The following is a 24,918-nucleotide window of genomic DNA, read 5'->3' on the forward strand; positions in this document are numbered from 1 at the left end:
CACGGCGGGCCACTCCCTGAACAGGCGGTCGACATGTGTTGCATCGTTCAGATCACCATATCGATCGATCAAGCCTTTGACCAATTCAGGGTCCTCAAACAACTTGGTCAGCTGCGGCTTTAGCGGAAAATACACAAAAATACGTGCCGAAACAAGCGTTGTGCAGCGAGGATTACTAACACACTCCAGCTTGTCTTGCTGACGAGTTGATGGCGCCTCGTCGAGGATCCAAACGCTGGCTCGGCAGGTGTAGGTCACGTTCCCACACGGACAGAGCTTGCACATGGACAGAGCTTGCTGAACCGTAGGATGGCATCGACAGCCAGTATGATACCACACGGCAGTAGCATAATCGGCATACTTGCGTTGGAGGCTGGCAATACGCTCACATGCATTTAGCTCGGGCTCGGGTGTTGTCCGCTGTCCAACCATGGAATCGCGCACGAGGGCCTGCTGAAAGTAGTACGGAGTCGCAGGTATCGCTGCCAGAGACGAACAAGATGCGGTTAGTGAATGGGACGCGTGACATCGATAGCAAGGGCAGCTGCGTTGTTCGTTTCGTACCCGTGGCGCGAAAATGGTCGTCAAACAGCTCGTTTAGTTTCTGCTCCTGCTCGTCATTCAACCCGTGCGCTCGCATTCCAGTGACCACGGTCTTTCTGAGATCATTGTTATATCGTTGGAGGAAATTGTCCAACCCTGCGAGGGTCTGGCTAAACATCCGGAGTGTTGACTTACTCCGAAGGCAATGTAGGCGTTCCATCAGCTCGCCCATATACTCATCGGCCTCCGTGTTGGGCGCAGCGGAGTCGGTGTCTTTCTCCGCTTGATCCTGAGCCATGGCAAACGCATAAGCTCGAAGCTCGTCGACAACGTCGATCGCGAGCTGCTCGTTGATCAAATCCTCGCTCTCGGCCTCGCTCTCGTCGTCGTCGTCGTCGTCGTCGTCGTCGTCAGAAGAGTCACTCTCGTCCAAATCGATCAAGTCCAGCCACCGGTCTGAAACGAATGCATCAGGGTGCTGCATGTCGTTGGTATCCATGTTGCTGAAACCCATGTCGTCGTAATACATGTCGCTGTCATCAACGTCTGCACTAGCACTGTCAAACTGCAGTGAGAGGCACGGTCTAGCCAGCTGGCAATGCTTCGCGTCGTACCTTTGGTTGTCTTGTGTATCAGCATGTTCTTGCATGGCTGCTTCTCTTCTCGGAGCCGTCTGTGTCATTGGGACAGAGGATGGGGTATTCGACGCACGCCACGAAGCGTCCAGCCAGGCGTCGAGCCAGGCGCCTTCCACACCATCGGCCCGTAGCTGATTGTAGACTTGAGCCAGGCACGCAACTCCGAAAAAATTTAAGTGTCGCAACTCGGTTTTTCTTGTGGTGGGCTCCGAAATTTGCCCTTTAATGTGCTTCACAGTGCACTTGATACAAGTGCAGACGTACTTCTCCCTTGGGAGCAACTGATCACGGACATGTCTGGCGCAGACAGCCTGTGTATGCCACACAAGCGGAGATCGTGGATCTTTGTCGAATATCGCTGTGCAAGGCCCGCAGCCGCAACGGAAAAGGACGTGAAACAGATTATTGTTCATTGTGGACTGCGTATCCTTCGATAATTGGACGTGTTTCCTGCATCCATTTCTTCCAATCGGCATGGAGCAGTCAGCCTCAAATCTACCCTGTAATGATTCAAATATAATTCATGACCATATAGTCAAAAATCGGTCTCGGTGGTAAGCTCTAGCATCGCAAATACGTGTGCAGAATTCTGCGTGCGACAATCGAGGTCGATGCCAGCTGACAACCTCGTTTTCCGGTACACTCCTGGGACGGAGTGATTGGCAGTGATATGTTCTTTGTGTTTGTGCTATGGTTGCGGTCAAAATAGTGGAGACTGGTTTGGCGCATCATCAGCAAGTGGGCTGTGAACATGGCAGTTTCAATCGGATTCATTCAAAGTATCGCCCATGAACATGTTCTCATCATTATCGAGAACTACAACTGTCCAACACAAGCATGCATACTTGTTACAATTATACACATCATAACTGATCATGAGCTGCGAGGTAGAGAGCCGTAGGACGACCAAAAGGCCGTTCCAAAGTTGCCGGTAAACTTTACGAGCGAATTTCCAGCTTCTGCTTGCCGCAATCAACCAGCCGATTGGCACATTATATTCTAGAGATTAATTATGTGATTGTCAGACTGACGGGACGTCAAAAAGTCTTGTGACGTTTCACATTTAGGCACTGATGCATCAAGTAGCGTTTTGCCCAACCGGACAACAGTTGAGCCGTCACTGTGCATCTTTCGCACCTGACGAGGTTCGATTCCCTGCTTTTGCTCTTTTTGCCTTTTTTTTTTTTCTTGACAATGGAAAAAGCAATGCGCTCAAACAAAAAAAAAGAAAAGAAAAAAAAGAAAAAAAAAAAGAAAAAAAAAGAAAAGAAAAAAAAGAAAAAGAAAAACCAATGTCACTCCAATGGTTTTATTTTATTGTTTTATTTTTTTTATTTTTTATTTTTATTTTATTTATTTTATTTTATTTTCTGCACCACAGTCTTTGTATTTTTTTTATTTACTTTTATTTTATTATTTCATTGCAAAAAGCATTGTATTTTTTCTTTCTTTGACTTGCAAATGTCGTACGAGCACCAACTGATTCCGAATGTACCGACTCAGTTCATTTCGTTTCAAGAGTGTAAGAGGATGCCTACCTATAATCGTTATACTCATGAGTGTACAATGCACTCGAAGCAGACAACAAAAGATCAAAAGAACACGCATGGTGAAAGAAAAAAACAAAAAGAAGAAAAGCAAAAAGCGCGCGAAAACGAACTTTCAGTTTGCTCTCGGTCCTGCAGATCAGCAGCCGTTCGCCGGAGCGCGCTGCCGCCAAGCATATTGTAATTGTCATGGCTTCCTTGACGGAATTGCGTCGCGATTGGCGTGAATTCGGAGAACGCGGACGCTGGGGAGGGTGAAAAGGGATTTTGAGCTTCAATTTCAATCCAGTTTTTGAGAGCACGGTGTTGAAACTGATAGTAAAAGCGCGGGAAACACACTGTTCTTGAGATGGTGAATTTTCAGCAAACGAAAATTCAACTTGGTTAATTTTTTGATTGGGTTGTTCGTTTGGATGTGTGGATCAGATCATCAAGCCAACTTTGTTTTTATGTCAAAACTGATGTCGGAGAACAGTGCACTGAAGTGTGAGATCGATACACTCAAGAAAGATAACACTCAACTGACTGCTCGTATTGGAGGTCTGGAAGCCCTGTGCCGCGAGAAGGATGCAGCGTTTGCAACACTCCAACAGAGGGCCGAAGCACACGCCCCGTTTAAGCTCGTAGGTGACTCAGATGTGTGCAAACAAGGAAGTGTAGCGTTCCTTTACTGATCATCCTTGTCCAAAGGAAATTCCCAAAGGCATCAAATTGATCCAGTTACTTCGGGAGTTCTTTCGGCAAGACGTGCTAGAGAAGTCTGAGTGGTTCAACGTTGCCTATTCGACTAAGCTTTGTGCGGCTCCATCAAGCAGTCTCGATGACCAACAAGCAGCATTTGTAGCTGCAGTTCACGGAATATTGGCGAGATTCCTTCGAGACCGACAGCAATTGTCGAGCGCTGCGTGGATCGACGCTAGGACTGCACTCTTACACAAGGTAAGGAACGCGTGGATATGCGATACCAACCATTTGACTCTGACACGACATGTTCCTCCATAGATATACGACTCGTATCGTAATTCTTACAAGGGAATCGTCGCTTCGAACACCTCCTCAACAGCAGCAACTCAGATCGCAGCTACGGTCGGAATGGAGGCAGGCTCTGCAGAGCTTCCTGTGAATGCGACGTCAGCGGACGGGTCGCTTCTTGTGTTGGCGGAAGAAGCGTCTCTTCTCGTGTCGGCAGCGGATGATGTAAGTCTGCCGTCCGTAGCGTTCGCTCTGGTCAACAATGAAGCAACAGCCCAGTCCACTCTTCCAGCCACTCCAGTCGTGGCGGATGCGGCAACGGCAATGGATACAGATGCACGACCAGCAGCTGCTTCGTACGCAGGAACAACCACTCTCCCACCTTCGACCGCATCCTCCAGCACTGTGGATGTCGACACGCGGGAATACAGTCGCAGTCATCCAATCAGTCGAGCTCGAGAGGCGATGAGGCGACGGGTAGCAATGCGACAACCTCAAGTGCGCCCGTTCACTTTTCTGCACGTCCCAACACCTGCACCGCTTCCCGTGTCTCGTTCTCGTTGTGCATTGGCTTCATCGCCATCGAGACGCAATGGCTCGAGAATGGTTCTCGCAATCGCGGATGCTCTCGTTCACGACAGCACCGCGATCAGCGAGCAATGAATTTATTTATGGCTCAAAAAAATAAAAAAATAAAAATAAAATATTATTAATCGAAAAATAAAAAAAATAAAAAATAATAATAAATAAAAATAAATAAAAATAAATATAAAAAAAACCCTGGAGGCGTGAAAAAAAAAAACCCGAGGAATGTTGTGGTCTCATGAGCACGGCTATTTGCCTTTAAATCGCCGTGACCGTAATCCATGTCTATCGAGTCAAAAACGCCAAAACCCATCAAAATAACAAAAAATACCGCGGTAGCTTTTTTCACTGTGTTACGAGGCCGGCAGAAGTGTGGTGAGCGAAAATGACATGCAATCTTGCAGTGCAAGGAACGTTTTCAAGGAACTGTCATCTGGAAGCCTTGAGCGAATTGCTCCAGGTCGCCGCGGTGCATCACCCACGAAAGCGGCGGCGGATTTGCAATCGTCACTCGAGACGTCAACATGACTCCGACAAGAATGACAGTGTCTTCTTCCATGACATACTAGAGAGGGCCTCCCTAAAAAGACTCAGTCCCCCCTGTTCATTTCCTCGCCCTGCCACCTATATCATTGGAAAGAGCATAAATTATATAGTTGATTTGGTAATTTTGGTGCGAATCGGAGGGGAAAATTTTCGCTTCGATTTGGCTGGGCGTGCATTAGGGCTGAGTCTTTTTAGGGAGAAACTGACTTTGCCAGTCCCGTGTCGCCCGTGTCGAGGATCTGTCGGCCCATCTTCAACTGGGACATGTAATACCAACTGGTATCTATGTATTGCAGTTGGTGCGACGGTTACTGTATGTGACCACAGAACCCGGCAGGTGCCAGACCGCCCGCGCCGGACGGGCATGGTCCAATCTTCCCCTGCCTAGACATGATTTCACCCTTTTTGACCGGAAAAAACACATAACTACTATCCCGATCATTAAATTTCGACCCCCCCTCTTTTTTTCACTTTTTCGCCCTCCCTGGGACCTGTGTTGCTTTCCGTCTCGCCCGCGGAATGTTCATTCATGGTACAGTGTACCAGACACATTTTAGAAGTGAAGCAGCGGGCTGGGAGTTAAGATTCGAAGCGAGAACAGACAAAAATGAAAACTCAAAAAAACAGAAAAAGAGCGGCTTTGTTGCCCAATTTTCACAAAGCATTACATGGCACACAAACAACGTGTCGCAGCGCCTTCGCTCCACTTCAGTACTTGGTATAACCACCATTGGCATCTATCACAGCTTGAATGCGGCGCGGCATCGATGAAATGAGATCGCGGCAGACCTCTGGCGTGAGCACTTCTTCGTAGACCGCTTGGAAGCGTTCCCACAACGCGGCCTTGCTCTTGATCTCCCTCTCCTGGTAGATCTTGTTCTTGACCATGTTCCACGCATTTTCGATGGGGTTGAGGTCGGGAGAGTTCGCAGGCCAGTCCAGGACGGTGATCTGATTGGTTTCGAACCACTTCGCCACATCTTTTCTTTTGTGACAAGGGGCATTGTCATGCATGAAAATCATCTCGTTTTTGTTGTTCCACACGCGAATGCTTGCTAGCAACTCGCTCTCCAAAACTGAGAGGTAGGTGTCGCCGTTCATGACGTCGCCGACCTCGCAGAAAAGCGAAATTCCGAAACGAGAGATGGCGCCCCAAACATTGATATGGCCACCGCCGAACTTGACCGTGCCCTGCACGCATCGATCGGTCAACGTTTCGCCAACCAGACGCCATACACGACCACCGTTGTTGTTCCTGTAGAGATAGAGAGCAGTCTCGTCGGAGAAGACGACCCTCAGCCAGTCATCGACGGTCCAATGCTGATGAGCGAGTGCAAAGGCCAAGCGTCGCTCTTTGTGTGTCTCTTTCAAGAGGGCTTTTTTGACCTTCGCTCCGTTGACAAGTCCTGCACCATGCAGCACCCTTCTTATCGTGCATGGAGAGACACGAACTTTGGACAATGTGCGCATAGTGGCGGCCACTTCGGGTGCGGTGTCGGACTCATCGAGGAGGATCTGTGCTACAATGTTGTTGCGGTGAAATGACTTGAGCTTGCTGGGGCGACCGGGGCGGGGGCTGTCGCTCGTCGTCGCCCTTCCCGAGAAACGTTGGGTGATGCTGATCACTGTAGAACGTGGGAGGTGAAGCTGGGTGGCGATCTTGTTGTAGGAGAGGCCAGCATTTCGCAACGCGAGCACTTGACCGCGGACGACCTCCCTGGGCATCTTGTCCAGCACGGGCAGCGGTCTTTTTGGTGAAGTTGGACGCAGCCATACCGGGGGCTGTCTGGGAGCCACGCGGGACGTGGACTGACTGCGTGTGCGAGTCATGCGCACAAAAAGACTGAACCCAAACCAAAATTTGGGCGGCAAAAGTGAATTTTTTGAGTTTCCTTATATTTTTTATTTTGCTCGCTGCTGCTCTGATATGACTCACAACCCCCGCTCCCGGTGTTCATCAGACGTTCGGTACACCGTACCATGAATGAACATTCCGCGGGCGAGACGGAAAGCAACACAGGTCCCAGGGAGGGCGAAAAAGTGAAAAAAAGAGGGGGGGTCGAAATTTAATGATCGGGATAGTACATTGAATGACATGGGATGCACATAGAATTGAACACAAAACACGGAAAATTACAGTGGTAGCGTGTTGCTTCGAGAAAGGTTTGTCAGGTCGCTGAGCGCCGGCCTTGACGATGCAGGTTGGAGGTCTACACGCGCCAATTTGACATTATGTCCATCTTGCTTCGTAGTACTACGCGTTGGCATGCGATAGCGTCGGATTTCTTGGAGTTCGGTGGAGCTCAGCTGATAATCGACTTGAACAACATCGCTCGAGTCTGATGTGACCGTGGTGAAGACGGGCGCGACGTTTTCATCGTCATCTTCCTGGCGACGCTTGCGGGCGGCTTGAGGTTGACGCTGGACATCGCTGGGGTCCTCCTGGTTGTCGTTGTGGCCGATGGCAGCGGAAGCCATTTCGGACGACGCTTGATTCTCGTCGTCATCGTCGTCAGACTCGCTTTCCTCCTCGCTGGCTGATTGATCCAAGTCGACAGTGTCGTTCGCCATCGATTGCGAAGCGAGAATGGGCCTAGGCCTGCTGACGCGCCGAGGAACGAGAGGTGTGGAAGCGGTCGCCGCTGGCTCAAGACTTAGAAGAGTGGGTCGCTTGAGACGGTTCTTGAAAAATGTCGCGCGGTCACGTACGAGCTTGGTATGCTGCAGGCGAGCAGCAGCTAGCTTGTTTCGGGTCTCCGCGGCAGTTGCCGATTCGATGTCCTGCTCGACCTCTTCTCCCAGAGCAGCCAGCTGAGTCTCCAGAGCAAGAATTGTCTCCGCAAGTGTCAAGATGCGTGAGTCAAGGTCTTTTAGCGTGCGGAGGAAGATGGGCCGTTGCCGATTGTACTCTTCTTTCAGAGGTTCGAGCTGCTTCCTCTTCTCTTGCAACTCCTGCCGCTTAAGCTGGGCATCCCTATTCTCCGGCGTAAGCGGGGATCGAGCGGTCGAGTTCATAGAAACGCGCATGGAGCTGTTGCCAATGCTCCTGGACCGCAGGGGCCTGGGTGGGGCCCGAAGGACTTCTTGCACCGAAAGTTCGACCTCGAGATTTCGATGCAAATCAGCTACCGCTGCATCGTGCACCCTCTTTTGCTGTAGAGCTCTCGGAGTGCAACCAATGGTTACCAGGGCGGCATCGGCAATCTGACGGACACGGTACAACGCCGAATACCGAGCATCCGGGGTCGGGGGTGGCTCGGGAATGTGCAGCGAGGGGGTCGTAGACACGGCAACGTCAGCGACGGAAGGCAACGCTAGGGTCTTGTGCTTTTCCGTGTCCAGCGGATAGATACCAGTTTGGCGAAACCCAGATCGGATCAAGTTGGATCGGTCGTCAATTTCGTTCCACGCCCGAATGGCCCCGTGAAGCTTGATGTTCACGTCGATGAGTGGCGAGTCTTCATCCAAAATCGACTGCACGTGAGTCTCGAGCAAGTTCTTGTACCAGGCAAAGACGGTGACGTCGAGCGGCTGCAAGTGAGTCGACGTGTGCGATGGAAGGATCGCAACCAGGATGTTGTTGCTCACCGCGAGGTCAATCAACCCGACAGTGAACTTGTGACACGAGCTGCCATCCATCACCAATAGAACGGGGGTGGTGGTAGCTCGCTCCTTGACGACCTCGACGAAATCTCGAAACCACTTGTCGAAGATTTCCTCGTTGATGAAGCCGGACTCGGACTGGTGAATCAACTCCTCGTCCAGGCCCTCGGTGCACCTGTGAGGTAGAGTGGGCCGTGGATGCGCGACAATGAAGTGGGGCGCAACAGGAGCGGTGCCATCAGCACAAACAGTAAACAGACCAGTAACATGCGGTCCCATCGTAATGGTTCGGCCAGATCGCCGACTGACACGCTTGACACCAACAGCAGCCAGGGCACGCTTCTTTTTACGACCCACAGAGCAATCCGACTCGTCCATGTTGAAAATATTGGCCGGCGTAGCGAAAAGAGTCGGGTAAAGATTGCTGTACTCCGCCAGTAGCGCGAACAAACTGCCGAGCTTCTTTTCACTCAAAGCAGCCACTCGAAGTGTTTCCAACACGCTGCTACTGCGCCAGCCAATCTGTGAGCTGTGACGGGCGACAAAATCATTGACCCACTTGTCGGAAACTTTGTCGTGCTCAAATTGACGTCTTTCCACGCCGTCCGGCCTCGGCACCTTCGAGGCTGCAAGCACATATCGAGTGAATTCCGTTTTGCTCAGAGAGACAGCTCCTAAGCAGCACCGCTTGACAAACTCGACGAGCTCTTGCTCCTCGGGGACGGTGAACACGTAGCCTTGTCCCTGGATGGGATCCTCGCGCAGAACGTCAGCCAACTCATCTAAGGTCATTCCAGGAATGTCAGAAGCGAGGTTGGCGTGGGCCTTGATGCAGCGGGCGATCATGGACTGCGATCGACCCAGCGCATGGGCGATTTGGCGGGTCGTCCAGATTCGCTCGGCGGAGGCTCCCGGAGCTCCGCCGACATCCGTAGTGGATAGGAACGGGTCAAAATAGTATAGTTTGAGGGCGGTGGCCTTCGTCAGGAGCCTCTGGCGGAAGGGAGACGCGGTCGCAATCTGGGCGAGGCCGACCTCAAGTTGCTCCTGCGCCCGTCTGACCATGTCTTCCTTGTAGCTGGAATGAGTGTTCATTGATATTCGAAGACGGCGGCGGGGTGGGAGGAATACAAGCCGAGATAATCGGGTTTGAGTCTTTTTAGGGTGGGGGCGCAATGGTTTTTGGACTGAGTCTTTTTAGGGAGGCCCTCTCTATCCCCCGAAAAAGTTCGTGAAGAATGGTAGTTCACTATGTTCCGGCACCCATGCCCCGCCCTATCCCCCTACAGTAGTTGTCATAGCATGTGCACATACTAAATCCACTGTCATTTGGAAGATTGAGCTCCGTACGAGAAGGAGGGAGGCGGGAAAGAAGAAGTTTTGGCAATTTTGTTTCACGAAAAATTTGCCACTTTTCAATCAATTCATGCTTTCCACCACCAAAATCATGTCATTCCACTCCACCCTCTACCTGCACATTGCACAAGTGCTTAGGATCACTTCCAAAACCCAACAAGGCGAGTTTGGTGCCGTTGATGGAGGGAAGGCCGGGCCCTGGGATCATGTGTGTTAACGTGAATGCTCGATGAGAGTCCAGCGTCCCTCGGCCCGCCATCGCCGCCCAGATTGGTCTGAAGTACCGAAGAATGTTCAGGTACACTCGTGTGTGCAAGGCGGGCGGCAGGTTTGCAACTAAGCCGAGCTTTGGCTGAAAACTCGAGGTTACTGCCCAATTTTGCCCCCTTTTTCCAGCTCAATTTCAGTCCGGAGAGTCCCCCATTGCCTCTGAGATCGCCGCTTTTACCCTCAAAATGACGACAATGATGTCATCTACAGCTTATGCTCAAAAGGAACTGGGTAGGCGGGGGTTCAAGTACCGAGTCAAGTACGAAAAGTCGCGGTCGCCGAAAATGCGAGCAAAACAAGATTTTTGCTTCGCCAAACGGCATTTGCATTATGCCGCCAAGCAGTGGCTCAACGTCATTTCCTCAGGCGAAACTGCTGTCCGGGTATAGCAACGCATGTGTTCAAACATGTGCGCATGAAACCGGGCAGCTGCTCGACCACAGGGTCGTCCAGCCGCAAGTGAAGTGTGGAAGGGTGGCAAATTGACGATTGTCCAAAAATTTCTCGTTTCGCCGTGTCCCACTTTCGTGAGGTCGGAGACCGCATGAACTCGCTCCCCTATCTGTCCTTTCTCAATGATGAGTTGAAGTACACCCGTTGCACATCACCAGAGGGTAAAAACTTCGTATCCCATCAAACCAATGCGCCCTGGCACAAGAAAGAGGTTGTGACCAGGTGGTTGAAAAACCCCAAAGTCGACGTGCCCGACTAGCCTCCCAACTCCCCCGACCTGTATCATATCGCAAACTCATGTACCATGGTCAGGAAAGAAAACTACCAAGGTGCAGAGACGACGGACCAAGTCGTGGTTCGAGAGTGCTTCCGAAACGTGAGCGACAAAGTGCTCAGTCCAACACATTACATCCGCCTCATCAGCTCTATCTCCGAGAGCATCCATGCATTTTATGATGTGAGTCATGGTTATGTTTGTTATTAAAGTGGTTTGGTTGGATTGAAATGGGTGGAACGGGCGGTTATACCGCAAATTTTGAAAAAATACAGAAATTTTCAGATTTGTTTCTTCACAAAAATCGCAGTTTTTCTCGCCTCCTCCCTCACATGCACCTTGGAGGAGGCAAATTTTCGATAAAATAGTGTCAGCCACACAGCACCCATCTATTAACAAAGGAGCGGGCTCACGTGGAGGAGGGGAACATGGTGGAATGCCATTCTTCACGAACTTTTTCGGGGGATAGTACTAGTACTTTCGGGCGAGTTCCCTCCGAGCATTTGTTTCCAGTCTCTCAATCTCGTCTTGGGTGGTGAGACGAAGAGACTCATGATGCTTTACTTGCAGTCCAAGGACTGCCGGACGCAGTTTGCCGCTAGTCTGCAATCACATTTTGCCAACAACCGTGAGTAAAGATCGAAACCACAAAAGGGCGGTAGGGTTTGGCAACTTACCTTCTCGACGACTTGAGCATGCATGTAACAGTCAATAGCCGGCTCAATGTGAGTCGCGAGTGAACATTCAGCATTGTTGATCTTTGTCATGCACTTCATGTCTTTTCTCCAATCGCTCAGTGTCAATCGCAGTTGGAGATCCTCGCATCCCGCACCAAACTTGACGCCAGGTAGCAGCCGACTCAGTGGTACGTCCATGTGAGCCGGCAGCTGTGGTGCACCGGTCTGGTCTGATGCGTCAAGCTGTTTTGAAGCGTCAAGCTGCTTCGAAACACCAAGCGTTGAAGCGTCTGCCTGTTTTGAAGCACCAAGCTTCGTTGCAACGCCAAGCTTTGAACTGTCAAGCTGCTTCGAAGCGTCAGCATGATCCAGCAGTGCTTTGGCGACAAGTACAATCAATCGCAAGCTGAAAAGGATGCCCACAGTATGCTCCCACGCAACTGCAGTATGATAACAATACGAGAAGTGACGGTCCAGCCAGCGCTGAAGTCCATCGACAAGGACGTAGGCGCAGCGCACAGTTTGTTCGAGCGAGTCACATGTCGGTGAGACGTCACCCGAACGCAGATCTGCAAACACTCAACGAGCGCGTCAACTTGTCGTTTCTCAGGTCACAAAAGCATTTCCAGAAATCCTCACCAAGTTTTATCTTGTCGTGCAAATTGAACTGCAACGACCCTCTGCTGTCCTTCTCGCACGCTGTCGTTTGTCATCAATAAGACGGAAGGAGTCAACACAACAATCAGTCAAATCCAGCATCTTGAAGTGTGACAACCAGCCAACTGACCGACGAAAGCACATCCTATGTTAATCCAAGAGCGAGTTCGGGCATCCAGACTTGAAGGATTGATCGAGAACGCGTCGAACGCACAGAAGTGCACGAGTTCGATAAACGTGCGGGCATTCAGACAGAGTTTAGCCGCCGCGCCACTTGCCAACACACCGAGAACCTTCTCAATGTGGCATGGTATGCCACCGGAAGGATGCAACTGGCTCTCGAGGTTTGCATCCACGCGCTGGGATTCAGGCACCTCCTCCTCATCCACGTTGTATTTGCTTGAAGCAGAGGTTTGAGAGTGGAGCGACTCAATCAGGCCAGTGGTGAGGTCGTCGGACAAAGTGCCAGCGTAAAGCACAACGAGCCGCGCTGCAGGGCGCTGACAGTGTGCTGTCCCACCGCCTGCCAGCCGTCTACTTGTTAGTGAACCGAAATGGCTAGCAACATGTCTTTCGTGGTGTATAGGTGGGGAATGCCTGATCCTTCCATTGTCAGCCCGGCTGATCATCTGTTCGAGTTCCTCTGTGAGCTCTTGAGCACTCTCCCCGCATGCCTTCACTGGTGTGCGTTATGACGACATTCAACTGTCTCATATCCTACGTTCTTTTTTCTTTGTTATTCTTAATAACGCTTTAGACGGTAAAAAAAAAAAAAAAAGGGCGCTGAACGGCAGCCTTGAGTGACGCGAGAGTCTTGTCCAGCAGCTGACGTTGACGTTGAGCGTTGAGCCAAGCAACTGTTGAATTCCGTCAACAGCGATGGCAAGCCACGGCAGCTGATCATGACTCGTGGGCTGCTGACTGTCGTTACGAGCCGAGGACTCAAACTCTTGGATGAACTGGAGCGTAGCAGCGACCTGGAAGCTGCCAGTTTGTTCAAAGTTGTCCTGAAAAAACCTCGGGGGAATTTCAAAGTAGGCAGCCAGCAGGCGAGTCGACAGAGCGTGCTCCGGATTGGCTTGCTTGAGAACTGTCCAGTCGTTTGCAGAGTCGAAACCGGAAGGACCGTCGAAAGAGACGGATAAGCACAACGGATCGTTTTCTCTGTAACGATGAGCTTCCGGGGCAATTTGATGCACAAACGCGTCGCACAGACACGAGTTCCCTGTACCAGGGATTGTGGCAGCAAGAAACGACCGATGCTCAAGTGGATCGGTGTCGTTTGCAAGTGTCTTTTTCATACGTTTCTTCAGCAGCGCCTCGATGGAGGAGGAGGTTTCCGTCAGTCGTGTGTAGCTGTCCTGCAGAGCAACACCATTAGACAAACTTCACAATTCGGTCATCTAGCTCGACTAGAAACGTACGGTTTTTGGTTGCTTTCGCTCCAATGTGATCAGGCCACGGAGCGAATCGCGGATCATGGCTGGCGTGCTTTTCAGCTCTCCTGAAGTTCCAGCATGCGTTCATGAGCGCGCACACATTAGTCGAAACAGCTCGCACCAATCTCGTCAAACGGCGCTTACGGAATGGCGCTTGAAGAAGTGACTGCTGTTGTTCCTCGGCTGTGAGGTGAGCAGGGACCTGTGGACAAAACATGCAATTGTCAGTCTGAGGAGCAAACCACCAATCCATCTCAGAAACCAAGCATCTTTGAGCACTGACTTGCACTGGCGCAGCCTGGCTGCTGTTGGTTGCTAGACCAGCACCCTGCCTGAACACACATCGTCAGCTTCAACCTTCAACAGAAACTGCACATTTCCCACTCACTGTGTCGTCAATCGTTATTGTGAAAGTTGACGCCCGCTTTGCACGCGCCAAAGCTGAGCTCGATTTTCGAGCGCTTGGGAAGACTCTGCCGCGTGTTTGCCCAAACATGTCGTCCTACCAAGACATCGGTGAAGGTTAAAACTCCAGAGTTTCAAAAAAGACGGGAAAAAGGTGGGTTGGGCGGAATGGAAAGGCCATGCCATGTTTGGCGGCTCTAGAATAAAGCCTTTAATGTGTTGCACGGGGAAGGAAATTGACTGGGCGGATGGGTGCGTGAGTCGGTGGGTGAAGAGTATTCGAGAAGAAACCAAACACCAAAACGGCGCGCAAAACTGCCAAGACACAGGCAACGTTTGTCCACTTACGGCTTCCAGTGTTGACTGTTTCGGCGGCCTCACTTCACTTGCATCTGAAAGTGCTTCAGATGCGCGACGTGCATTCGCCTTCCGACTTGTGGCCGGTGGAAACGGAGCCGTTTGCGGGTTGCGCTTGAACGACATTGAAAAACAACGGAAATCGACTGACACTTTCAGGATGATGGCATCGTTTAAGAGCTCCATTCGCATATGGCTGGCGCGTTGATACCTCATCAACTCGATAGCAGAGGTGGGTTACGGAAACGAATGGGTACGAGTATAGGTGGGGAATGCCTGATCCTTTCCATTGTCAGTTCGGGTGATCATCTGTTCGAGCTGCTTTGCGAGCTTTTGAGCACTCTACCCGCATGCCTTCGTTGGCGTGCATTTTGACGACATTCAACTGTCTCATATCCTACGTTCCTTTTTCTTTGTTATTTCTAAAAACGCTTTAAACAGATAACAAAGCAACAACAACAACAACAACAACAACAACAACAACAACAACAACAACAACAATGAACAACAACAAGAACAACGACAACAACAACAACAACAACAACAACAACAACAACAACAACAACAACAACAACAACAACAACAACAACAACAACAACAACAACAACAACAACAACAACAACTACAACAACAACTACAACAACAACAACACGGTTACACAAAAGCTGAAGAGATGCGAAGGATCAGACCTCCTGCTGATGACTTCAAAATTTGCGATTTCGCGATTTGGCAGTTTGTTTGGTCGTCGATCTCAGCGAGCGCGGTGAGCTCGCAGGCTCAAGAGCATAAGGCCACTGGAGCACTTTGTCGCTTGGAACGGCTGCGAGCGGGTACTCCACTGTCTCTGTGAAAGCGGTCGTCTTGCCATCATCATCGGTTTCGGTCCATGTCACCTTGATCGGCTTGCCGGCCCTCGCCTCCAAGAACTGGCGCAAGTCGCTCACACGCTCAAACTTGATCGATGCTCGACTATGGAAAACGACCTTAGCCATGCTGCGGGCCTGCTCCAAGGTTGTTGTGTCCGCGTAGAACTCAGTCGCCATGCGAGCGACACTGCTGAGGTGCGGGTTGTAGCTCCAAAAGACTAAAGTTCGCAAGCAAGTGAGTCACAGGCAACGAAACAAAGCGGTATCGCGCCCAAAGCCACTTACTGTCAGCAATAGCGTTAAAGCCGGAAGTGAACTGTTTCATCCCGTCTCGGTCCAACACAAACGATCGTGGTTCGAGCTTGTCTGAGCTGAGCCTGGCCATGCGCGACGTTGTCAGCAACGCCACGACCGCTGACTGCTGTTGATCGTCCGGCAGTGCGGCTCTTGCCTTTTGCAGATAGAGATTCTGGTCTTTTTGCGGCGTGGTCGACTCGACTTGATGCAGCTTGCACTGCAGGGCCAAAGTGACTGGCTGATATTTTCCCTAAAGTGTCACCCACCAAATGAGTCAAAGCCCTCACGCATCCTTCACAGCCAAGAATGCGAATGGCGTACATCGATCTTCTCATGGACAATGGCCCAGCCGTCAACACCTTGGCGGTTTTCAGGGCAGAGGGTGATGCGGCCTTCGGCCGGAGCTGGCGTCAATTTTCCGTTAGTTTCCGCGAAATAGCTGCGGCGCCAAACTTGCGCGTCGACGAACAAGTTGGGGGGAGAAGGGCCAGGGACGGTTCCAGGAAGAGCAGCTCCGATCGACACCCACTGAGCATCGGGATCCTTTTTGAGAGTCAACGCGACCGCCAGCAAGATGCGCAGATTCAAGATCGTGACACAGAACAGCTCCCAGCCTTGCCACTGGCCAGTCGTGGCGATTGACTCAAAGCTTTTGAGCGTCTTGAGTAATTCGTTGGTCGCGTCGACCCAAGGACCGTTCAGGCCGTCTGAAACAAATCAACACGAAGGCTGTGAGACGAATGCAGGAAATCTTGTGAAACAGCGAACAAAACCCGACGACCGCGTACCGTGGGCGATCAAACTAATCAAGTCCACTCGTGGAAACAAAAGTAGCTGGTTGTCGCGTGACTTGAAGAGCAAGCCAAGCGTCACCAACTCGTCCGCAACAATGCCAAGCGTCTCCAACTCGTCCGCACCAATGTCACGCGCACCATCGCAGAGTGACATGAGGTTGAGGAACGTGCTGTAGCTGATGTTTGTTTGTCTGAGAGTGTCAGTTCTTCTATCGTTCACTTGATGTGCTCCAGTGGTCAGTGCAATGACGGATCTGGGCAAACCAGCCACATTTTGAATCTTGCGCATCAATTGTCCGTCAAACCGCCAGTGGGGAGACACAATTTTCCCTTCCGCGAGCGCGTTCTGCTCGAGCTCTTCGAGCAAGCCGGCCGTGGCTGACCCAGACAGGGGAGCAACATCAACCGGCGCAACGGGGATAGTGGAGCCAATACCGAGTACAAGAGAAATCGCACTGCTCAGCTGCTCCGACTTGGTGCCAGCAACCATCATCCACGTTGGGGTCCGGAAAGTCCGGCAAATACCCTGCAGCGGACCCAGAGCTTGAGTCCAGAATCGTCGTGCAAGTTGCATGTCCGCTTCAGGCTTTTTGTCGCCCGTGACAGCTCGCAAGCTCTGGCAATCCGCCAACTCGTACTTGAGATCAACGAGCGCATCGAGAAGACGAGTGGCCTCGTCTATCGCAATGAAGATATGAAGCTTGGCAGGATCAATGGTGCGTTTCGTTGCTTCCGTTTCGCGGATCAGATCCATCGCGGCCTTGACAGAAATGTTGGCCACGGTGTCCAACTCAGGGGTTGCAAAGTAGCTGCCCAAAAGCCGCTTGGCGATGGCATGTTCCGGGTGGCGTTTTTCCTCGGTGGCTGGGTTCCAGCTCGTTCCAAAACTGCCACTGAAGGTCAAAAAGAGGCATAGGTACGGGACCTCGGGTAGAGAGACCTTTTCATCCCCAACCTGTTGGGTCACAGAGCGGCATGCTGGGGCCACAACAGTTTGCAGCGTCTCCAAACACATCCTAGTCTTGCCACAGCCAGGCAGTGCCGCGGCGAGCGCAACAGGATAGTGCGTTCGGTCGCCGGTACGCTGATGCACACGCAGACGAAATGTTGTCACCAGCTCACAGAGGGATGCAAGCGTGCTCTCGCGATCCTGGAGGGTGTAGTTGTGCGCTTGCATGGCACTCTTCTACCAATTCCAACGCTGTGAGTAACTCATGCGTTCACAGGACACACACGCCATCCGACTTACAATCGTTGAAGCAGGTCGCGGAGCCAAGTTCGGGAATGTTGCCTCAAGTGCCTTTTGGAGCACATCTGCCGTCGCAATCAGTGCTGTGGGATCAGAAGGGACTGCGTGCGTCACAAATCCACACGACCAATCGTGAGCGAAAACACAGACACACACACACACACACACACACACACATACCAATCAGCGCATGTTCATCCTCCGCTGAAGGGTTGAAAGTCGCCTAGAACGATGACACAGTGTGAGCCTGAGTACATGCAATTCAAGGCCATGATAAGGATGCTTACAGCAGGGGCTTTGGCTTCGGTCCCGGACGGAGGGCCAGAAGCAGAGGTCGAGCGGGACCTGCGGGGCCAAATGAGCAGGCTGGAGCGTTCATAGCTCCTCTCGATACGGGAGCGGACGCCGCCAATGGTGGGGAACTGGAGGGCGCCAAAGGAGGGAAGGAGGACGGCGCCAGAGGGGGAGAGGAAGGCGTCAAACGCCGGCTTGGCTGAAGTAGGTGGCGCAACTACAAGAACAGGCGGCAGTGAATGGATTGGGCAGTATTCTTCAAAGCAAGTAGCACTTGCTGTCACACATTCAAGTCGAGACGTCGAGCAGCATTGCGATCGCCAAGAGAAAAATGATCGCTTAATTTGGTTAAAAACAACGGAGCCGAGACAAGTCTTCAAGCCGAAAGAGACGACGCACACCAGTCACCAGCTGCTAGTACGCAGGTGATGGAGTTGGCATTGTAGGCAAGGGGCGCAGCGCGAGTCCAGGGGCCCTGATGCCCGGTAATGAGGCCAAACTCAGCACAGAAGCGAGAAACAGCACTTGGCCGAACGTTGGCGCGCATGCACGCCACACAACGACAATAAAAATACACCGCGTGTTGGTTGTCATTGACCAGCAGCACAGGGAAGCGGGAGGGCATCGGTGGTCGGAAAACAGGAGCAAGAACCTTACCATGCAGACGTTTCGGCGCAAGAGTCGTTGTAGTCCATGAAGCAGCACCACGGAGGGCTGCTTTGATGAGCGACAGACGAGCACTCAGCATCGAGTTCAAGGTATGAAGGAAACTGCAACTGAACCTCTATTTTTGAAACCATTCTTGTTCCTCGAAACGTTGAGATAATGCTGACCTTCACCAGCGCCCTTACAATTTCAATGAAGGCTTGATTTTTTTTTTCGGTTCCTTTTCTTTCGTCACACTCCATCACCACCAGAAGCCGACTCGGGCGTGTGTGATGTGGGTTTGTGGCTTGCGCAGTGTGAGTGGCTGGTCAACCCACCTCACCCGCTCTTACTTTGATGCGACCAAACCAGCCCTTGCTTCCATTATAGAATCACTTGTGTGTACTTTTTATATTGTCGCCCAGTCCTTGTTTTGCTTGCTGCTCCTCAGTCACTCATAATGGCGCGCGCTGTTGGTCTTGCTGCCGTGTGTGCTGCTGCTCTGTTTGCGCTGGTGCTCCTCGCTGCCGAGCGCTCCACCGCCATCCCCGTGCGTGTTGCGACGGATGCCACTGGTACGCACCCCCACCCCATATGCTGCATTGCGCTGTGCCTCTCTCTCCCGCTTTGTGTGTGTGGCGCTCTCTCTTTGCTCTTTGCCGTCGGATCATTTGACCGACTTTGATTTTGTTTTTTTCGCGGTGTTTTTTTTTTTTTTTTTTTATGCTTATCTTCTCCCTCTCTCTCCCTTTGTCTCCGGCACAGATCTCCCGTACGACCCGAACCTCGCCAACATCATGACCACGTTCTCTGCGTCTGCGTACTGCCCGCCGGCCCAGCTCCAGGCCTGGAACTGCCCCTCCTGCGTCTCAAACCCGCTCATCAAGGTTAGTAGAAATAACAACATGAAATAAAATCAACTTTGGCCCGGCTCGTCAGCTGATGGCTGGATGGCTGCTGGATGGCTGGATGGCTGGATGGACGGGTGGCTGCTGCGTCTTCACCACTTGAACTGCAATTGCAGTGACACGTCTTGCGTCGGTGACTGGCGGACGAATTGCGCAAGGCGTAACGTGCGTGCTTTGCCGACACTTTCGGCGGCACTCCCTGCCATTTCTCACATTCTCAGAGAAAACTCACTCGCCCCTATTGGAGCCGGGTCTCAGTTCAATGGTGGCGAAAAAATCACACTTCTCTCATAATTCCAACATTCAGCAAAGTGTGACATTGATCCATGTCCTGCGCACTCACTCTAACGCTCTCTGCTCTGCCCTGCAAACTACTAGGACTTTTCCGTTTCAGCCGTCATCACCGACGCCGTTCTTGGCACCCAAGTCTACGTCGGCACTCTGGACGCCATCCAAGGCATTCTCGTGGTGTTCCGTGGCTCGTCCAACATCCAGAACTGGATTGACGACTTTTACTTTTTCCAGGTAAATAGGATTCGCGCATGCAATTCCCCCCCCCTCTCCAATGGTGCTCAATCAACTGCAAGCACATGCGCATACCATCCTTCTTGAGTGTCGTTGAAACTAACACCATCCCTCCACTCTCTCTTGCTCGCCGTAGACCGACTTTGCGTACCCCGGCTGCCCCTCGACCTGCCGCGTGCACCGCGGATTCTACGATTCGTACAACAGCACCGTGACCAAGGGCCTCCTGACGGAGCTTGCCAAGCTCAAGACCAGCCATCCCACGTACACAACCTACGTGACTGGTCACTCTCTCGGCGCTGCGCAGGCCGTGTTTGCTGCCATTCAGCTCGCCGTCGACTATGGCCACAACGTCGTCATGTACAACATGGGAGAGCCCCGTGTGGGCAACAAGGCCTTTTCGCAGTACTTTGGCATCCACGTCCCGAACACGTACCGCATTGTCCACTACAACGACATTGTGCCGCATCTGCCCCCGCAGTTCAACCACACTGTGGAGGAATTCCACCACATCTGCACCGAGTACTTCCAGGACCAGAACGATGCCAACGTGCGCAAGTGCGACTCGTCGTGCGAAGACCCCACATGCATGGACTCGATTCCGGCGACCCACTACTCTGCCGAGGCCCATACCGTGTACCTCACCATTCCCATGGAGTGCTAAGCTGCGGTGTGCGAGCGAGTACCTGTTGATAAATAGTTGCAGTGTGTTTTGTGTTTGTCAGTGAATAGCAAAAAGAGCGCACATGTTTTGCTTTCAACAAAGTGTTTTTTTTTTTTTTTTTGTTCTTTGCTTGTGCTTTGGTTGCACATCCGAGGTTGTATTGGTGGGTCCACTGATTGATGTGTCGGCATCGAGAGAAGCAATGGATGCCGAGGTAGTAGCGGAATGATTGGAAGCAACACCCTCGCGATGCTGACGATACAGCAACATTTTCAAAGTGGGAGAACGAGTGTTGACCGATCGAATCGCCTCACTCACGCCAATACACCAATTCACGAGTCGCAAGCAGCTTGGATGATGTGACAGATGGGCAAGCACAATCAATCAAACAAAATCAAAAAAACGCCTGCGAAAAACCACCGTGTTTATTCGACTCAATAGTAAAAGGTCGTCTGGTCCTTGTGCCGGGTCACGGTGCGATACCCGGGCTCCTTGCCAAGACGCCATAAATAATAGTCCAGCCGCTTGGCGTTGAGCGTGGCAGCCCATGGGTGGCGTTGGCGAGCCAGGGCGACAATCTCTTCGCACGCCGAGACTGCTGCTGCTCGCAGTTGTACATCCGCGTCCTGGAGCGACTTTCCACCTGCAAGCTCGACAATGGGAGCGCTGCCCTCGACGCGCCGTGTCGTTGACAGGTCGACGTGCGAGTCAATCATGGTGCAAAGCTCCGGGGCAAGCACGAGTATGCCCAGCTGACGAAGGACGGCAGGCACGACATTGTCCACAAACACGGTGAGCTGGTCGACGTCCTTGAAGGCAAACCGCTCGGGATCGCGGGTGCCAAACAGCGTGTAGACCTCCGAAGCAAGGAATTGGGCCTTTTTCAGAAACAGTACGCGATGGCCGTTGAACACGCTGCAATCCTCGAACGCGGGGAAGCACTGCACAAGACGCTCGACGAGCACAGCAGCACTTGGCCCTGCCGCCGTGCTGGTGGCGCTGGCGGCGCTGCTTGGCTTGAGCGTGTCGAGCACAAACTGCGACAACCGCTGGTAGCCGAGCTGCCTGAGCCTGGCGCCAGTGTCTCTGAGCACGGTCTGCACGAGCGCAATGAACGGCCTGAGCACAGACGGACTTGAGATGGCGAGCCCCGGGATGGACTCGTGCGGGCGGTCGGTCATGATGGGCAGCTGGAAGTGCTCGGCAACGTCGCTCTCGGTCAGCGCCTCAAAGAAGCGCGCATCCAACGCAGCGCCTGCGACGTGCATGCTCATGACGCCGACGAGCACCGACTCCCACGCGCCGCGGTCGACGGCAGCGTGCAGCTCGCGTCGGAAGCCGTGGCCAAAGTTGAGCAGCGCCAGCACGCAGTGCAGATTGAGCTCCTGGTCGAGCGTGTCAAAGCGCAGTGGCAGCCGCGTCGGCCGCGCGAGTGCGTCAAAGGCAGCCTCAGTGAAGCTGGACGACGACGAGACAAAGCGATCGAGCGCGGATGAGTCGACGCGGACGCAGCAGAGCGGGTCCTGCACGACGGCAGCGCAGGTCGACCGGACGCGATCGAGGATGGACTCGGACATGGCTGGGCACTGTACTTGGAGATATCGGAGGACTGGACTGGACTGGACTTGGAGTAGAAACGTAGAAACGTAGAAACGTAGAGCAGTTCAGTTCGGAATAGCAGGAAATGATGTGCAAGAATGGAGCGAATAGGATGGACGTTGTTCGTTGATCAATGCTGTTGATCAATGCTGTTGATGGATGCTTTGGTAATACAAGAGTCTGCAAGTATACAGTACATGTACAGTATAGTAACAGTTGTGTGCGCTACGTGAAAAGTGAGACGTATCGCATAATCATCGGTCGTCGTCGTCGTGGTCATCGTGGTCGTCGTCGTCGTATTCCGCCTCCTGTTCAGACAACCCCACAAAATGATCAGCATCGCGTACAACCGGCAACATCAAAAGACCGCACTGATGTGCACTCACCTTCGGCTCGAGGAAATTCAAGTACAGAGCCTCTGTCAGCTGGCCAATGCGAGCGTTAGGATGGTTTTGCAGTCCTTCAATCAAGGCTGCCGCTGGAGACTGTCGCACCAACTCACACCCATCCAACTGCACAAGTAAAGGCAACGCGTGAGTCAGCACAACTGTTGAAAAGGACTCATTGCAGTGAAGATGCCCAAACTCACTTGATCCGTCCCGCAAAGAATGTCAAAAAAGTCGATTGCTCGGCAGACAAGCTGCAAATCGGGCGATTCCAGGCATGCTGTAAAGTCTGAATTTGGAATTGAGCAGAGCCAGCCCTGAAAACCCATCACAATCAACAGCGCAACAGCCGAGATACTTACATTGCAAGGCAGAGCTGCCCAGCATTGTCGCTAAATACTCTGGTTTGCAACACGCAATATTGCACAGCGCTCTGGCGACCTGGCCATGCATCACGAGAGTCAGAGCATTGTTTCTCACTCCAACCCCCAAGTCTCAGCCGCCAACCCTTACCTCATGCGGAACTTTTGGCCGCTTTAGCTGCTCGAGGAGCAGCGGAATAAATCCTGCCGCCACCAAACTGTCAACCACGCCAGTGGCGTTGCTCGTGGTCAGGTTGCCCAAAAGCCATGCCGTCTCTGCAATCAAATGGCCGCTGCATTTGTTTGGAACATTTTCGTCAGATAAGAACGTCCCGAATACAGACTGAACAATCGAGTTTTTGTACCTGTGCTCCGTGGACATGACCAGAACCAAGAGATCAAGCCAGCTCGCGTGGCTCGACATGATGGCATTGGTAACATTGTCGTTATCCATCGTCGCAAAGTTGCCCATGACGCGAAGGAGCGGTGTCGCATCGTTTAACGACACCTCGCAAGGTTTGCCGCTGTGTTGCTCAGAAGTGAACACTGCATCAAAGACCAGAAAGACGCCAGCGGCCATCAGCGGGAGCACGTTGAGTGGCAGCAGCACATGGCGTAGCGAGTCAACCGCCGAGAGATAGGTGAGAATCCAGGCAATTTGACAAAAGACGGCCTGTGAGCATTCAAATGGCAACGTGAGCCAAATCAACCCACATGGCAACCAACAAATACCGTAATTTGCTATTTTTACCAGTCCGCCAGGTTGCTGTTGCCAGTATTGCAGCTGTCGAATCAGCGCCGGGATGATTTGCGCCTCGACCATCAAGGCGATCGGAGCATGAGCGCCGCGAGCAAGATTGCCGAGTGCAAAGCTCGCCGCCTTGACCAACGCAGGATCGACACTTTGCATCAGGATTCGCACGAGTGGAATGATGGCACCCTGGGCAGCCACAACATCGCGGAACTGCACAGAGTCTCCAGCAAAGTTTCCCAACGCCCAAGCCTGCCGTGCAAAAACCCAAAATCAGAATGGAGTGCATGCTGCGTATCTGAAGAGCTCGCTATCTTACCGACGTCTCTTGTAATAGTGGCACGGGACTGGACAAAAGCGACACGAGGTAGGGGGAGGCGTGCGCGGCTGCAGCAGTGTGAGCTGGCGAGCCCGCCGCCAGGTTCAAAATGCACCAAGCCGCCTCGATCTGATCATCGCTATTGTGGCCCATGAGCAAGTCTATCAATGTGGCCATGGCGTGGGGTGTTCTGTTTTTTATGAGGGCGACGCAGCGACGAGGACGAGTTTGCATTTTTAAGTTAGTTCTTTTCGCAATGGCTCCCCCCCCCTTCGCTCGGACCCCTGTCGCCGCAGCTCCAAGAACAAGCACGCCAATCCCAAAAATGCATCTCGCCTGGCCTGGGTGGATGCACTTACGCAACAAACGCATCGGTCGCGAGTGGGTATTTGCGAACGCAGGAGAGCAATCGGCGCAACTGACGCAGCCCAGAGTGCCGGCGCGCAGCTCCTTTCGACGTCACTTCGCGCAAGAGCTCGTGCACGATTCTCTTGACTTGGACTGGGTTGTTAAGCAATGCCGCTGGGCTCGAGTTCCCGGCGTCCATCCAGCTGACCTGACCGTGAGGCTCTGCGTCTGCCTCTGAGTCGGTTCCTGCGGTACTGGGATGACTTGAGCTGCCTTCCTGAGCATGAGCATGGATTGAGGTGTCTTGCCATGCTTGACCATCGCCATCACCAGCTTGATCTTGGCCATAGCCGTTTGTCTCGGCGGTCGCCGCCACAGCAAACAGCCGCGCCGCCTCGTCCTCTGCGTCCAGCTCGAGCTCCAGCTTGATGCGCTTGAGCGAGAGTATCTTTGCGCGCGACACGCGTTGGTTGTCTGTCTCCAAGCACAAGTCCAGCGTGTGTTGAGTGCGCAGTGGTCTGCCAGTCAAAGCCCAAGTCCTCTCTCTCTCTCTCCTCGGGTGGGTGTGCTTCCATCGCCAATCAGCAGC

General features: G+C 52.4%; 6 protein-coding genes across 6 annotated transcripts; 1 reads left to right on the forward strand and 5 right to left on the reverse strand.

Moving 5' to 3' along the window:
- Positions 1-6,964: 6,964 nt before the first annotated feature.
- On the reverse strand, positions 6,965-9,913 carry CAOG_09176 (hypothetical protein; the record flags this gene model as incomplete). Its single annotated transcript, XM_011272590.1, has 2 exons — positions 6,965-9,512; positions 9,906-9,913. 2 exons carry the CDS (start codon positions 9,911-9,913, stop codon positions 6,965-6,967), a joined length of 2,556 nt encoding a protein of 851 aa, XP_011270892.1.
- A 3,170-nt stretch (positions 9,914-13,083) lies between these two features.
- On the reverse strand, positions 13,084-13,485 carry CAOG_09177 (hypothetical protein; the record flags this gene model as incomplete). The annotated part of the gene is made up of 1 exon (XM_011272591.1): positions 13,084-13,485. A coding segment is annotated over one exon (402 nt), but the record flags the coding sequence as incomplete, so codon positions are not given.
- A 1,541-nt stretch (positions 13,486-15,026) lies between these two features.
- Positions 15,027-18,369, reverse strand: CAOG_09178 (hypothetical protein; the record flags this gene model as incomplete). The annotated part of the gene is made up of 8 exons (XM_011272592.1): positions 15,027-15,406; positions 15,474-15,723; positions 15,807-16,192; positions 16,274-17,465; positions 17,529-17,629; positions 17,709-17,751; positions 17,816-18,039; positions 18,231-18,369. The coding sequence occupies 8 exons, from the start codon at positions 18,367-18,369 to the stop codon at positions 15,027-15,029; spliced, it is 2,715 nt and encodes a 904-aa protein (XP_011270894.1).
- Positions 18,370-18,839: 470 nt separating this feature from the next.
- On the forward strand, positions 18,840-20,649 carry CAOG_08198 (lipase). The gene is made up of 4 exons (XM_004342404.2): positions 18,840-19,042; positions 19,233-19,354; positions 19,754-19,900; positions 20,037-20,649. Exons 1-4 carry the CDS (start codon positions 18,928-18,930, stop codon positions 20,562-20,564), a joined length of 912 nt encoding a protein of 303 aa, XP_004342453.1. The 5' UTR covers positions 18,840-18,927; the 3' UTR covers positions 20,565-20,649.
- A 349-nt stretch (positions 20,650-20,998) lies between these two features.
- CAOG_08199 (hypothetical protein) lies at positions 20,999-22,362 on the reverse strand (the record flags this gene model as incomplete). Its single annotated transcript, XM_004342405.1, has 2 exons — positions 20,999-22,188; positions 22,356-22,362. 2 exons carry the CDS (start codon positions 22,360-22,362, stop codon positions 20,999-21,001), a joined length of 1,197 nt encoding a protein of 398 aa, XP_004342454.1.
- Positions 22,363-22,417: 55 nt separating this feature from the next.
- Positions 22,418-24,134, reverse strand: CAOG_08200 (hypothetical protein; the record flags this gene model as incomplete). Its single annotated transcript, XM_004342406.1, has 6 exons — positions 22,418-22,471; positions 22,550-22,648; positions 23,063-23,204; positions 23,277-23,584; positions 23,663-23,914; positions 23,982-24,134. 6 exons carry the CDS (start codon positions 24,132-24,134, stop codon positions 22,418-22,420), a joined length of 1,008 nt encoding a protein of 335 aa, XP_004342455.1.
- Between the last annotated feature and the right edge of the window lie 784 nt (positions 24,135-24,918).

Source organism: Capsaspora owczarzaki, assembly GCF_000151315.2.
Source record: "Capsaspora owczarzaki ATCC 30864 unplaced genomic scaffold supercont2.18, whole genome shotgun sequence".
Lineage (NCBI taxonomy): Eukaryota > Filasterea > Ministeriida > Capsasporidae > Capsaspora > Capsaspora owczarzaki.